Source organism: Syngnathoides biaculeatus, chromosome 8 (genome assembly GCF_019802595.1).
Source record: "Syngnathoides biaculeatus isolate LvHL_M chromosome 8, ASM1980259v1, whole genome shotgun sequence".
Taxonomy (NCBI): domain Eukaryota; kingdom Metazoa; phylum Chordata; class Actinopteri; order Syngnathiformes; family Syngnathidae; genus Syngnathoides; species Syngnathoides biaculeatus.
In genome coordinates this window covers 31,232,639-31,248,632 of record NC_084647.1, presented here as the reverse complement: position 1 = coordinate 31,248,632, position 15,994 = coordinate 31,232,639, and the positions used below count along the sequence as shown (strand labels likewise).

Below are 15,994 nucleotides of genomic sequence, written 5' to 3'. Positions count from 1 at the left end.
ACAGGACATGTCTCCAGAAGTTTAAGATCTTTGTCTTGGTGTTGTTTTATAAACTGTAATCTGGCTTTATTTATCTTTCTTTGGGAGTTGTCGCTTCATTCACAGTGAGTGGTCTTGCAGACCATGTGGGTGCAGAACTCGTTTCACTGTGAATAATGACACTTTTATACCAACTTCATCCAGAATTTTCACAAGGTTTTTAGCTTTTGTTCTGGGGTTGATTCACACATTTCAGACCAAAACACATTCATCTCTGAGAGACAGAGCTGGTCTCCTTCCTATAAGCAGTTGAGACCCTCAGTAGGGCTTGAAGGTGCTCATCAGTAAGTCTGGACCTGGCCTTGAACTTATTGAAGTTCAAAGTAGAGAAGAGCTTTTTGGAGAATTATGTGCTCCCAAAAAGGCACATGGTTCGCTTGAACATTCTGGAAAGGTCAGGGAAGTTGTAGGAGGTCAATTCTCTCCAAAATTGCCCGAGCTTTTCTGCTTTTCCACTCACCTCTCTGAACTTGGCTTTGAATTCAGAGTTGCACTGCAGGTCAATGAGCTCCATTTGAATTACAGGAGGAACAGCTTGCACATCAAAGGAGAACGGGTCCGCAAAAATTTTAAATGTGGCTCTGTGTATCTTGAAGTCTGCAAATCTGTGATCAAATTCCTTCTACAGTTTCAAAATGACATACTTCTCACTACTGAATGGTGTGCCTGGAACCACAAGTGTCTGCGAAATGGCAAAGGTTTGCCCGAGAGAGCTGGGCTTTCCATAACACAAGTTTTGTGGAGAAAACGCTCACGTTTTCATCGGCAGTACTGACAAGTTGCCTCTTGGCTTGTCCCGTTAGGGGTTGCCACAGTGTGTCATCCTTTTCCATCGCTCCTGCATCATCCTCTCTAACACCAACCGTCCTGGTGTCTTCCCTCACAACATCCATCAACCTTCTCTTTGGTCTTGCTCTCGCTCTTTTGCCTTGCAGCTCCACCCTCAGCACCCTTCTACCAATACAGGGAGTCCTCGGGTTAAGACAATCACGACCTCAGACGTTTCGCCTTCCCCTGTCCGCCATTTTGTCTGGCTAATAGTTGTCCGTTTTTGTGCGCCGGGAGTATCTTTGTGTTTTTCGGCCTCCTTTTAGGTATTATTGCCCCAAAGAAGAAAGCTGTGTCTTTTAGCAATGCTTCTGTAGCCAAAAGAAAAACCATTACCGTGGAAACAAAGCTCAAGATCATGAAAAGTTTAGACAAAGGAGAGACACCAACACCAGCAAGGCTTGAGTCGGTGGACCGTGGTGACAATTATTAAAGACAAAGCCCGTATTTTAGCACATGTGAAGGGTCCGTTCCTATGTCGGACACAATGATGACAAAACAAGGATACTTTGATACTTGGGAGAGGATTGAGGACCAGGTTCCTTGGCAATAGCTAAACCCAGCCTCCCCTTCTTCCTCTCCATCCACCTCTTAGCAGTAATGCTCAGTATATCTTTTTTATTTCAATGTATTTGTTTTTTATTCAAAGTATTTTGATGTAAATTCTGACTTTAATGGTGATGTCCGACTTAAGTCGAAATTCAAGTGAAGGAGTTACTGTTGGAACGGATTTCAGTTGTAGATTTTCTTTTTCTTCATTTTATTTCGGCTTGTCCTGTTAGGGGTCGCCACAGCGTGTCATCTTTTGCCATCTTAGCCTATCTCCTGCAGCTTCCTCTCTAACCCCAACTGCCCTCATGTCTTCTCTCACCACATCCATAAACCTTCTCTTTGGTCTTCCTCTCGCTCTTTTGCCTGACAGCTCCATCCTCAGCATCCTTCTGCTAATATACTCACTCTCTCGCCTCTGAACATGTCCAAACCATGAAAGTCTGCTCTCTCAAACTTTGTCTCCAAAACATCCAACTTTGGCTGTCCCTCTGATGAGCTCATTTCTAATCAGATCCAACCAGCTCACTCCGAACGAGAACATCATCTCCATTCCTACCACCTCCAACTCTGCTTCCTGTTGTCTCTTCAGTGCTACAGTCTCTAATCAGTACATCCTGGCCAGTCTTGCCGCTGTTTTATAAACTTTGCCCTTCATCCTAGCAGAGACTCTTCTGTCACACAACACAGAAGATACCTTCCGTCAGCTGTTCCAAGCTGCTTGGACCCGTTTCTTCACTTCCTTACCACACACACCATTGGTCTGGAACTTTGACCCGAAGTATTTGAAGTCGTCCACCCTCACTATCTCTTCTCCCTGGATCCTCATTCTTCGACCTCCACCCCTCTCATTCATGCAGATATATTCTGTTTTGCTTCGGCTAATCTTCATTCCTCTCCTTTCCAGTCAATGCCTCCATCTTTCTAAATGTTCCTCCACCTGCTCCCTCCTTTCACTACATACCACAATATCATCTGCAAACATCATGGTCCAAGGGGATTCCATTCTAACCTCATCTGTCAGCCTATTCATTACTACAGCATATAGGAAATCGCTCACCACGGATCCCTGATCCAGTTCCACCTCCAACTTAAATTCTTCTGTCACACCTACGGCACACCTCACCACTGTTCTGCAGCCCTCTTACATGTCCTGCACTATTTTAACATATTTCTCCAGACTTAAGCATCGTATCCTGAAACACCCATACCTGCTGCACATCCTTTTCCATCTCCACAGTTCCTCCCTTGGTACTCTGTCATAGGGTTTCTCTAGATCCACGAAGACGAGATGTAGCTCCTTCTGACCTTCTCTGTACTTTTCACAAGCATCCTCAAGTCAAATAAATTCGTCTTCTGCCTTCCTAAATTCTCTTTCAATTCCAGGTCACATCCTACTTGTGGGGCATAGCCGCTAATTACATTATACATAACACCCTCAAATAAAATTTCAGCCTCATCACTCGATCTGATACTCTTCCTGTAAAATAGCCCCTCCTCCATTTCTCTTCCCATCTACTCCATGGTAAAATAATTTAAACCCTGCCGCTAAACTTCTAGATTTACTACCTTTTCACCTACTCTCTTGGGTGCACAATAATAGATCAACCTTTCTACTAATCATCATGTCAACCAACTCCTGAGCTTTTCCTGTCATAGCCCCAACATTCAAAGTCCCTACACTCAGTTGTGCCTGCTGTAATACAGTACATTATAGATTTATGTTTTCCTCCACATCCGCCTCTTCCAGTTTTGTTTTGTTTTTTTTAACTGCCACCATTCCATTTTTCCTCCCAGTCATTGATAGTTCTCCATCGGTTATTCCAACAAACCTCTCCGTTGGAAAACCGGCATTCTCAGTGGCATCACACAGCTAGTGAAATATCTCCTGAGTGGTGGTCTGGTCATGCATAGTAATTAGTGTGAACAACTCCATCACTTCAAAATTCTGAACACCGTGGACATAAATTGCAAGATGGGCAGTGTCAGTGATGTCTCCTCTCATCAACAGTGACTGAGTATACACTGAAACATTTTGCTTTCTCACAAAATTGATCATAAATGTCACTTGACAGGTCACACATGCGCTCAGCCACAGTGTTGGCAGACAGGCTGAAATTGTCTTTTCACCAATCTTTCTCTTCACTGTAGGCTTTGAAAAACAAATGTTTGGGGCTGTGTGATAGCTATAATTCCACCTGGACGGAGAACATAATTCCCACAATGTGCGTCATTTCCACTTCTTTTCCTTCCCAAACTGCAGCAACTTAATGCCTATGAGTTCGCAACAAGCCCGGCCGATGTCATATACCCCACTGTAAAGTGGCATTAATATCAAACTCGCAGGCCACATTAACATTAAACTTCCATATTAAGGCAGAGGATGCAAACTAGCCCCCCACAGGCTGAGACCTTGAGACCCCTGATCTCGACATTTATGGCGTAAATTTTAAAGACTACATTGTGCACATGTATGAGGGGGAGTAAACCCCAAGTTTAATTGACTTAAAACTAGTATGCAGACCCACACCGTCTCATTTATAATTAACTTTCACCCCAAGCAGATATCAATTTGAAAAAGATTACCTTTTAAGGATCTATCTCTGCATCTCTTAGCTTTGTAACTTGACACAATTGCTGATAATTTATGTATCTCCATCTTTCTTGACCACAGGAGTCTCCTATGCATAAAGCTCTGTTTTGGGTAGCAGTAGCTGTGCTGCAGTTGGATGAAGTAAACCTATACTCAGGTGGAACTGCTTTGCTGGAGCAGAACCTCCACACTCTCGACACAATGCATGTCTTCAATGATAAGGTAACTTGTAATAACAAATGCACTTAAGTTCTTACAAGTTTCAGTTTTGTTTTGTCTGCTATGTTAGGTGTAAGTGTGGGGCAGATGTGGCTCAATTGGCAGAACTGGTTCGTATCTTAGCTGACTGTCTTCTGTCATTGTCTTTGGGCCAGATACTGAACCCCAAGTTACTCCCAAATTCTCATAGAATTCCAGTGAGCGACCCCAAATTTAGTTCTGAAAAAGAACTACTTAAAAGTCCTCATTCCATTTCAAAATTGTTAAATCCCACTGAGCTTGAATGAAGCCTCATTCTAACACTTAATGACTTTATGATGTTGGATGGTCTTCTCTTTTAGTTTTATAACAGGTGGTATATACATTTATTTAGCACTCTATGTATTGATATATTTCTTTGTCTCCTGTAGAGTCCAGAAGAAGTGTTCATGGAGATCAGGCGTCCTTTGGAATGGCACTGTAAGCAGATGGATCACTTTGTGGGTCTCAATTTCAGTGCCAACTTCAACTTTGCACTTGTGGGTCACCTACTCAAAGGTAAAGAATCTCGCTTCGTGAATATCATTAGAAATAGATTTGAGTAGCACGTAGGCTGTATTAACAAAGCAGGTATAACTGCCCAATTAGTGCAAAGAGCTCCAAAAGTGTCGTAGCAGTGAAATAATTCCTTCTGCTGGAAACTTGGGTGAAAATTTGTTTTCACCATCAAACAATGAACGTCAAACAATGAATGAGATCAGAACTGAACTTGTTAGCTTTGATATCCATCTGGATCTGATGCACAACTTAGAATCAGAAACAGCTTTATTAGCCAAGTACGTAAAAACACACAAAGAATTTTTCTCCGACAGTCGGTGCTTCCAAGGTACGACGTTCAGAACAAAGAACAACAAAGCAACAAGAACAAAGAACAAGAGACTTTTTTGTTTATAGGAACTTTTCCTTATAAGAGTCGTGCAAGATGTAAAATCTTCATTTAGAACAGGTAAGAGATAAGTGTGTTAAGGTCCCACATTGTGTTAAACTTGTACAGAGTGCCTTTACCCGTTCGGGGTTCCTGTTATAGACCAATGCCATGACAATTGTGCAAAGTGAGCAGTTTAAAGTGATAGTGTACAAAGTATATTACTAATACTGATTGAACCAGCAGGATGTGAGTGAGTGTCCTAACAATGGCACAAAGCAGAAAAATAGTAGGTTTGCTGCTCGTGGAAAAGTACAGAGAAGGTCAGATGGAGCTTCATTGTATCTTTGTAGACTTAAAGAATGCCTGTGACAGAGTACCAAGAGAGGAACTGTGGTACTGCATCCGCAAGTCTGGTGTGGCAGAGAAATATGTTAGAATAGTAAAGGGCATGTATGAGGGCAGCAGAACAGCGGTGAGATGTGCCGTAGGTATGTCAGAAGAATTTAAGGTGGAGGTGGGACTGCATCAAGGTTCCGCGCTGAGCCCCTTCATGCGGTAGTAATGGATAGGCTGACAGACAAGGTTAGACTGGAATCCCCTTGGACCATGATGTTCGCAGATGATATTGGGATCTGCAGGGAAAGTAGAGAACTGCCAGAGGAACAGTTAGAAAGATGGAGGTACGCACTGGAAAGGAGAAGAATGAAGATTAGCTGAAGTAAAACAGAATATATGTGCGTGAATGAGAGGGCGGAGGAGGAAGAGTGACGCTCCAGGGAGAAGAGATAGCGAGGGTGGACGACTACACATACTTGGGGTCAACAAGACAGAGCAATGGTAAGTGTGGTAAGGAAGAGAAGAAACTGGTCCAAGCGGGATGGAACAGTTGGCGGAAGGTGTCTGGTGTTCTATGTGACAGAAGAGTATCCGCTAGGATGAAGGGCAAAGTTCATAAAACAGTGGTGAGGCCGGCCATGATGTATGGATTAGAGACGGTGGCACTGAATAAACAACAGGAAGCAGAACTGGAGTTAGAAGAAATGAAGATTCTGAGGTTCTCGCTTGGAGTGAACAGGTTGGATAGGATTAGAAATGAGCTCATTAGAGGGACAGCTAAAGTTGGATGTTTTGGGGACAAGGTTAGAGAGAGGAGACTTAGATGGTTTGGACATGTTCAAAGGCAAGAGAATGAGTATATTGGTAGAAGGGTGCTGAGGATGGAGCTGCCAGGCAAAAGAGCGAGAGGGAGACCAAAGAAAAGGTTAATGGATGTTGTGAGGGAGGACATGAGGACAGAGGGCGTTAGAGAGGAGGATGCACAAAATAGGCTTAGATGGAAAAAGATGACATGGTGTAGCAACCCTTAACAGGACAAGCAGAAATAAGAAGAAAAATTGCCAGAGAGAAAAAAACTGAATGCCTGCTAGTTTTGACTTTCATTGATTGGTAGCGCTTTCCCAACGGAAGGAATTTGAAGTGGTGGTGGCCAGGGTGTGGAGGATCCAAAAGGATCCTGCGTGTTCTGGACCTAGTTTGCATTGCTTGCAAATCCTCAATAGTGGGTAGCGTGGTGCCGACAATCTGTTCAGTGGTTTTGCTTGTCTGTTGCAGTCGAAGTTCCTCCGTTTTGTGGCGGCCCCAAACCAGACTGTGATGGATTGACACAGTACTGATTGGATGAGCGCTGTGTAGAACTGTCTCAGCAGCTCTTGTGACAGGGCGTGCGTCCTCAGAAGCCGTGAGAAGTACATCCTTTGCTGGGCTTTTTTGAGGATGGAGTTGATGTTTGTCTCCCACTTCAGGTCCTCTGAGAGTGTAATTCGCAAGAACCTGAAGGTCTCGACGCCTGACACAAGACAGTTGTACAGCGTCAGGGGCAGCTGTGGGGAAGGATGTCTCCTGAAATCCACAATCATCGCTATAGTCTTTAGAATGATCAACGATGACTGTGGTGTCATCTGCGAACTTCAGGAGTTTGACACTCGGATGCCACGAGAGGGGAGAGGACACAACCTTGGGTTGCCCTGGTGCTGATAGTGCGCATGGATGAAGTGGTGTCCCCCAGCCTCACCTTCTGTGTCCTGCCCTTCACGATGTTGTAGATCCACCGGGAGATGGCAGGCGAGACTTTTCATGTGAAAAAAATATTGGAATGTGTAATTGAAATAGGCATTTGTAGTCTCCTATGATTAGGTTTAGGGACATTGCTTGTTTAAACACTATATAGCGTTGCATTTTCAGAACGTTTATTTTCAGATTTGTCTTTATCAGTTTTGCTGACTCAGACTATATTAACAGTTAAGGATCTAAGCAACATACAGTTAAAGCCAAAAGTTACATGTGCAAAAACATTAAATTTTTTGTCTCACTGTCTGAAATCAAATCAGAGTAAACCTCTCCTAATTCAGGTCAGTCTGGATCACCAAAATTATTTTTGTTAAAGGCCACTATGTTTTCTAAAATAATTTCATATTAGTTTCTTTGAGGTCCAAAATTTACATGCACAAAACGTTCCGTCTTCAAAGAACATGGGGAAGCCAAAATGATGTCACGGCTTTAGAAGCTCCTGGTAGTGAAACTGATCATTTGTGACTTAATTGACAGCACACCTGGGTATGTCTTTAAGGCCAAACCTCAAAGACTCTGCTTTCTTATTTGAAATCATGGGAAAATCAAAATATATCAGCAAGGAAATCAGAGAGAGAATCATGGCGTGCCAAAAGTCATCCTCATCCTTGGGGGAAATTTCCAAATGCTAGAAGATGACATGTTCAATTATACGCAATTAACATCATGAAAATGTCCAGCCCTCACACCACTAAGGAAGGAGGTGGGCTCTGTGTCCCAGAGAGGAACGTGTTTGTGTCCCAAATGTGCAAATCAACCCTAGAACAAAAGCTAAAAAGACAAAATTTTAACTTCTGGAGACATTTCTTGTGGTCTGATGAAACTAAAGTTGAGCTGTTTGGCCATAATGACCATTAAATCTGTAGGAAAAGGGGGGAAGCTTGTAAATCTGAAAACACTAAACCAACTGTGGAGCATGGAGGTGCCAGCATCATGTTGTGGAGCTGTTTTCCTGGATCAGGAACTGGAGGTCTTCATAAAATAGATGGCATCATGAAGAAAAAAAATTACATGGCGCTAGAAAGGCAACATTAGAATGAGAGTGGGTATATTGGCAGAAGGGTGCTGAGGATGGATCTGCCAGGCAAAAGAGCGAGAGGAAGACCAAAGAAAAGTTTGATGGCTGTTGTGAGGGAGGACATGAGGACAGTGGGTGTTAGAGAGGAGGATGGAAAAAGATGACACACCGTGGCGACCCCTAACAGGACAAGCCAAAAGAAGAAGAATCGGGTCCCTCGTCCTCCTCGTGTGCCCACTTGTCTGTCTGTCGGAGTCTGTTGTTCATAGAAAAGTGATCCACATATCGTCTAAATGTGGCTCGAAACGTTATGGTAAAATGTCCCCAGCCGCTTCACTCGCTTCTGAGATTTTTTTTTTTTTCTTCAAAAAGATGTTCAGTCTTAGAATCGGCATCAGAAAAATCCAAAATTCGCTCTCGTTCATCTGCCACTGCATTCGGCACAGCGTGTTTTCAATGCCAGGGATCCATTGTGATGTCTGGAGATGACGTCACAGACAAATATGGCCAACACTGGGATGTGCTTTGTCCATTCAGATTTATGGGACTTTGCGCTTTAATAAAACGCTCCCAGATCACTTTTTACGACAGGAATTATCATAAAAGTGATTATTATTATTTATAGTTTTGATACCTATTTTAAAATCTGGTTTTTGGTGTCAGTGGCACTTTAAGTGCCCTTACCTGGTCATCGTTGTAGACCAGTGTAATGACAATTGTGCAAACGGTGCAGTTTTCAGTGACAAATCGTGTGATAGTCTTCACTGTAAAGTATTTGAACACCCTGGTTTACTGGAAATTATCTCACTTAGAAATCATGGAGGGGTCTGAAATTTTCATTGTAGGTGCATGTCCACTGTGAGAGAGATAATCTAAAAAGAAAAATCCAGAGATCACAATGTGTGATTTTTTTTTTTCTTTTTTTTTTTTTTATAAACGATTTGTGTTATAAAGCTGCAAATAAGTATTTGAACGCCTGAGAAAACCACTGTTAATATTTGGTACAGTAGCCTTTGTTTGCAATTACAGAGGTCAAACGTTTCCTGTAGTTGTTCACCAGGTTTGCACACACTGCAGGAGGGATTTTGGCCCACTCCTCCACACAGATCTTTTCTAGATCAGACAGGTTTCTGGGCAGTGTTGGTATGAGTATCTTGTTGCTTATACGGCACATAAAGCCTATAGCTAAAGGGCTAATAACCAATAATTGTTGTGTTAGCTTCTGATGTTCCCAACATAACACGCACACAAAACAACAACATACCTATTTTCTTCGGCGTTTCTTTTGTCTATCCATCCATAGTTCTCTTGTGGCTGACTGATTAGGATAGACGGCCACTGTTTGTGTTTTCTTCTGTTTGCGCCACTGTGCCACCTCATCATGTATCTTGTTGCTTTTATGGTACCGGCATGAGAGGCTGAAGCAAAGCACAAATGGTGATGTTAGCTTCTATTGTGTCCCACGAAAGTGGTGCATAAAACAAAATACCTCTTTTCTTTGGCGTTTCTTCTGTCTGTTTATCGATCTCTTGCAGTTGACTGTTTTTTATGTTAAAAATAGGACGGTAGGCATCCACTGTTACTGTTTTCTTCTGTTTAGTGTAAAGATGTGGTACGATGGAAAATTTGGGTCATGTTCCAGAAACCGTCCTTTGAAGTGATTGCTGCAGATGCGTACAAATTTCCCCGGCTGATGAACGAGCCTCAACTCTGATAGCCACAGCTTTATCCTGTCAGGTTGACGCCACGGGAGGTTAAAGGACAAATTTGGGGACGTTTTCTCAGTTTTGTTGCACAACACGTCGGCGTCTTGGCTTAGCTAGAACGAATGGTCTGTAATGCTAAGCACCGGCGATGTCAGGGGGAGTCAAGGATGTTTCTTTCGGTTTGGCTGTGAAAGCTGGCACATATACAGATTTTGCTTGGATTTCAAATATGTTCTTTATTTTCTATTTTTTTTCAATGAATGTACAAAATATATGTAATAATATTACTTCACATTGGAGGGTTTATTGTACATATGAATTTTGAGGAGAGTTCTCCTTTAAATATGGGATCAACATGATTTTGGTTTTTATTTCACACAACCCCCAAACTTCATTGGAGTTGGGTTTTTAGAATGCTCTAATGAGCTAGTCCCCCAGTGGACCTTTCCAGGACAATATACAGTGAAGAAAATAAGTATTTGAACACCCTGCTATATTGCAAGTTCTCCCACTTAGAAATCATGGGAGGGTCTGAAATTTTCATCGTAGGTGCATGTCCACTGTGAGAGAGAGAATCAAAAACGAAAACTCCAGAAATCACAATGTATGATTTTTTTTTTTCAAAGATTTATTTTGTGATACAGCTGCAAATAAGTATTTGAACACCTGTCTTATCAGCTTGAATTCTGACCCTCAAAGACCTTAGTCCGCCTTCAAAAGTCCACCTCCACTCGATGTATTATCCTGAATGAGATGCACCTGTGTGAGGTCATTAGCTGGATAAAGACACCTGTCCACCCCATACAATCAGTAAGACTCAAACTTGTAACATGGCCAAGACCAAAGAGCTGTCCAAAGACACCAAAGACAAAATTGTACAACTCCTCACAGCTGGAAAGGGAGACTGAGAAATTGCCAAGCAGCTTGGTGAAAAAAGATCCATTGTTGGAGCAATCATTAGGAAATGGAAGAAGCTAAACTAGACAGTCTGAGTTAGACTGGAGCCCCATGCAAGACATCGCATCGTCGGGTCTCAGTGATCCTTAGAAAGGTGAGGAATAAGCCCAGGACTACACAACAGAACTTGATCAATGACCTGAAAAGAGCTGGGACCACCATTTCCAAGGTGACTGTTGGTATGAAACTTAGACGTGATGGTTTGATATCAGACATGGCACAGAAGGTTCCCCTGCTTAAACCAGCACATGTCAAGGCCCATCTTAAATTTGCCAATGACCATTTGGATGTTACAGAGGAGTCATGGGAGAACGTTTTGTGGTCAGATGAGCCCAAAATTGAACTTTTTGCTCATAATTCCACTAACCGTGTTTGGTGGAAGACGAATGATGAGTTGATGAGTGATGAGTCCCAAGAACACCATCTATACGGTGAAGCATGGGGATGGTAGCATCATGCTTTGAGGGTGTTTTTCTGCACTTGGGACAGGACAACTGCATTGTATTAACGAGAGGTTAACCGCGGCCATGTATTGTGAGATTTTGGGGAACAACCTTTTTCCCTCAGTTAGAGCATTAAAGAGGGGTTGTGTCTGGGTCTTTCAACATGACAATGACCAGAAGCACACAGCCAGGAAAACCAAGGAGTTACTCTGTAAGAAGCATATCAAAGTTCTGCCGTGGGCTTGCCAAATCTCCAGACCTAAACCCAATAGAAAATCTTTGAAGGGAACTGAAACTCTGTTTCTCAGCAACAGCCCAGAAACCTGTGTGGTCTAGAGAAGATCTGTGTGGTGGAGTGGGCCAAAATCCCTCCTGCAGTGTGTACAAACCTGGTGAACAACTACAGGAAACGTTTGACCTCTGTAATAGCAAAGGCTACTGTACCAAATGTTAACATTGGTTTTCTCAGGTGTTCAAATACTTATTTGCAGCTGTAGCACACAAATAAATCATTAAGAAAATCATACATTGTGATTTCTGGATTTTTCTTTTTAGATTATCTCTCTCACAGTAGACATGTACCTACGATGAAAATTTCAGACCCCTCCATTATTTCTAAGTGGGAGAACTTGCAATATAGCAGGGTGTTCAAATACTAATTTTCTTCACAGTACAAATGCCTGCAGCTCACCCTTGTTATGATTGTATCATAGTTGTACAACGTTGTAAAGCTGTACAAAATTAAATATTGCATGGCTTATGTGGAATGGAACACACAATGAATGGCCTAAACAATTGAACACTTATTGCTAATGTGTCTTCAGGTTACAGACATCCATCAGCCACCACAGTTGCAAGAACAGTGAGAATCCTGCACACACTACTGGCTCTCATCAGCAAGCACCTAAAATGTGACAAGTTTGAAGTCAACACCCAGAGTGTAGCCTATTTGGCTGGTGCGTAAAAATTAGGTAGATTTAGATTTTCTTTTATTATTAAGTCATAATATGGTTGTTCTTTGTAGCACTTCTTACTGTTTCTGAGGAGGTTCGAAGTCGCTGCAGCCTCAAACACAGGAAGTCGCTACTGATTTCAGACCTCTCAATGGACCCTGTACCAATGGAGACATACTCCAGTCTAATCAGTGATCCCAGCTGCAGGTAAGCTGATATATACGGTGTAAACTGAAGCTTGTTGTCAAAGATACATTTTTTTTTCCATTGTTTAACGAGGAAAGCCTCTTTGATATTGAAAATCTCCGTTACAAGTGTGTTCTGACTTAAGACAACAAGTGGCCATGGTAGCAACATACATATAATAGAAAATGAATTAATAAAGCACATATCACAACATATCCAATGAAATCTCAAAATTCTCGATACAAAAGGCAAAAATTGGTGATGCTAATTGAAACCCCCAAATTCCACTGAACAAAAACATACTGTATCTTGGTTTAAAAGCGACACGATAGAGCTCCTCTCCAAGTGGCTATCGCCTAACATATTCCTGGGATTCCATTGGCTCGGACAGACCTCCATCTTTACCCATGATGCTCTTCATTTCCCTTCAACACTCAAGCTTCACTTACTCACGCTAGCACTTTCACACACTACCGCACATTCGTAAAGTACAAGGTTCTTATGATTTTTATTTGTGTTTATTGCAAGTTTATTAATCTTTCTTCAACATGGACCCCAAGAAACTTTAGTGGAATTCAGTTGTGCGTGCGAAAATTCGTATGTATGTTGTCTTTCAGCTGTCAGACATTTGCCTTCTCCAATCCCACCATGCCATTCGCTTGTCACTCACCCTTCTCTTCGCATAGTCGCTGAACGCCAACGGTAGATTAATTTAATTTTTACATTGACTTTACAGCAGTGTTTTTCAACCACCGTGCAGCGGCACACAAATTTGCCATGGCATAGTGTCTGGTGTGCTGTGGGAAACATCCAATTTCACCTAATTGGCAAAAATGAATCCACAGCTAATGTTCAGTAGCTGACTGTCCATTGAGATGGGCAGAGTATCAATGTAATGTAATTCACATCTCTATCAGTAGGCGGCAACAGGTAGCTAATTGTTTTGATTATTGATGCATCAGGTGTTGTGCACAGGGGCATTGTTGCTAGCAAAGCTGTCCAGTGATGGAGAGGTTTTTGAAAAGGAAAGATGCTTACTCGGAATTGGACTCAGATGAACGTCCAAAAATGAGTGGAGGTTTCTAGAAATCAAAGACGGTTTGCTCGCGGAAAGTCTGTGGGGAGAGGCAATATTGCAAAAGCTATCTTTCATTTGGATTTGCTCTCACCAGGCATCCAATGATTGAGTCTGTTGTGCCTGGTGTGTGGTGAAAAGCTATCCAACAGAACAATCACCATAATTTCTCGAGTATAATGCGTCCTGAAGTATAATGCACACACCCAAAGTTGACCTAGAAAAATCTGGAAAATCCTTCTACCAATGTACAATGTGCACCACCAATTTGCTGGTATCCATATGCTCAAAATATTGGGAATTATCTGTATTTATATTATGCTGGGTTTGTACTTGTATTGTTTTTCAAAAACCTCTCTGTACAACAGTCATTCATAATAATCATTGAGTATGTGCTGATGTGGCGGTAATATAATCTCGGGACAGGCCACAGGACATGCTTGTCCTAGTTCGTGTCATTGTCAGAACAGAAACCCTCAACCAACTAAAATAAATCCTCAATGATGGCATAACATTTTGTTAATACTGTTGATAAACACATATTACAGTCTTAAATACATAAACTAACACTGTTTGACTTAAACATTTTTTGTGCATAAAACGTTTGTGCATAGTGCAGTTTATCCACTACATAACACATCCTTGGCCAAGACTTCAAAAGAAACATCTGACTCATCTGCAATCTGAAAAATATCCATCGTAGCTACCTTTGGTGCATCACTATCGAACTCATCATTGATGACTTGGTCCAGTTCTCCTGCATTGCATCATGAACATCCCATCTTGCTCCCACAGCATCTCTTCTGTGCCATCCATGGATTTTGTGAGGAAAAATGTTTTGAATTCCAAGAATTTTTGTTCTGCAGCGCAGCCTCTCACCCTCCATTCGGCGTCAGGTGGAAAAGAATAGCATGAACTTCTTGTTGGGCTTGTAGGATTTGTCGTCTTTAACACCTTCAGGAAGATAGTCTGATTTTAAAAGTGGGGTGGACTGATCGATGTCATGTTATTATTATTATGAATAGAAACCAATTCTGTCTGCAAACTGAAAATTCCCCATTTTCATTCGTACCTTCTCGCCGAATGACGTAGGGATGCGCTTTGAGGGGACCAGGCTGGGGGGGGGGGGGGGGCCTAACACGTGTGGTTTTGGCAATTCACCAGAAAGTGATCTTTTTTTCTGAAGGAGTGTGTGCAGGTGATGGAGATTGACTGAAACTGTTCAAGGAGCATTAAAAAAAATACACGTGAAAATGTGTTAGATTTTTACTCCCACACACTGAAACAAGGTTTTCACATGTGACAATTTTGATCAAATTTTCGAGCCCTGGCTTGAAGTATTAACACGGCTTTGTTAAAGGCTCCTATTGATTGACAACATACTACTTAACGTACTTGCTTACTTTGCTAATTGTCTGAACTTCTGAGGCGAAGCAATTAAACAGCATTGGAAATACTGTATAATTCCATAATTTCTGACAGACATTTGGTTATTACCTTCTATGTCAACGATCTGTGATTAGATCTGGCCTTTTTATTCCTCTTTCTCACAGAACTCTGCGAGAAACTCAACCATGGGCATCCCCTCAGGTTTCAGACCGCTACCTTTCTGCTCATCAATATCCGACAGTGGGTCAGATCAGCCCACGTACACGCAAGTCAATGAGCTTGGACATGGGTCAGCCTTCACAAGCTACTACAAAGAAGCTTTTGGGTACGACTTAATCCCAAAACACTATGATCATTCAATTTGTGTATTCTATATAATTAATAAATTTTCTGTGGCTGCATGGTTTGAAGGCACCAGGAAGAGCTTTGATCATCTCATATCAGACTCCAAAGCACCAAAGAGATCAGAAATGGAATCGGGCATGACAACACCGCCTAAAATGAGGCGGGTTGCTGAGAATGATTATGAGATGGGTACGTCTCGTCAGAGAGCTTTTCCTTTAGGTTGCACTGATGGTTTGCTGATATTTCATGTGATTAATACATTCAGAGACACAAAGAATTGGAAACTCCCACCTTCGCAAAGTGTCTGTCTCTGAGTCCAATGTTCTGCTGGACGAGGAAGTCCTAACTGACCCTAAAATCCAGGCTCTCCTTCTCACTGTGCTGGTGAGGAGCCACAGCCACACTCTTTACTAGCTATGCAGTGTCTGTTACATAATCTTTGGCTGACTGTTCCTTCGTCTCATTTTTACCAGGCCACTCAGGTCAAATACACCACAGATGACTTTGATCAGCGAATTCTTTATGAGTACTTGGCTGAAGCTAGTGTTGTCTTCCCAAAGGTTTTTCCAGTTGTGTAAGTAGTAAAACAACACACTTATGGTCCATCTTCACCTGCATCATGACAGACTAAAAAAGCATCAAGAAGTATTTTAAAAACTT

General features: G+C 42.1%; 1 protein-coding gene across 4 annotated transcripts in view; it reads left to right on the top strand.

Moving 5' to 3' along the window:
- Positions 1 to 15,994, top strand: part of nf1a (neurofibromin 1a) — a 261,091-nt gene that overhangs the window by 224,251 nt on the left and 20,846 nt on the right. For all 4 annotated transcript variants that reach the window (XM_061826400.1, XM_061826398.1, XM_061826399.1 and 1 more), the window contains 8 exons: positions 4,091 to 4,231; positions 4,639 to 4,765; positions 12,211 to 12,342; positions 12,411 to 12,546; positions 15,154 to 15,314; positions 15,401 to 15,523; positions 15,600 to 15,718; positions 15,808 to 15,908. In XM_061826400.1, the coding sequence (XP_061682384.1) occupies positions 4,091 to 4,231; positions 4,639 to 4,765; positions 12,211 to 12,342; positions 12,411 to 12,546; positions 15,154 to 15,314; positions 15,401 to 15,523; positions 15,600 to 15,718; positions 15,808 to 15,908 (1,040 nt within the window). The remainder of the gene's footprint in view (positions 1 to 4,090; positions 4,232 to 4,638; positions 4,766 to 12,210; positions 12,343 to 12,410; positions 12,547 to 15,153; positions 15,315 to 15,400; positions 15,524 to 15,599; positions 15,719 to 15,807; positions 15,909 to 15,994) is intronic.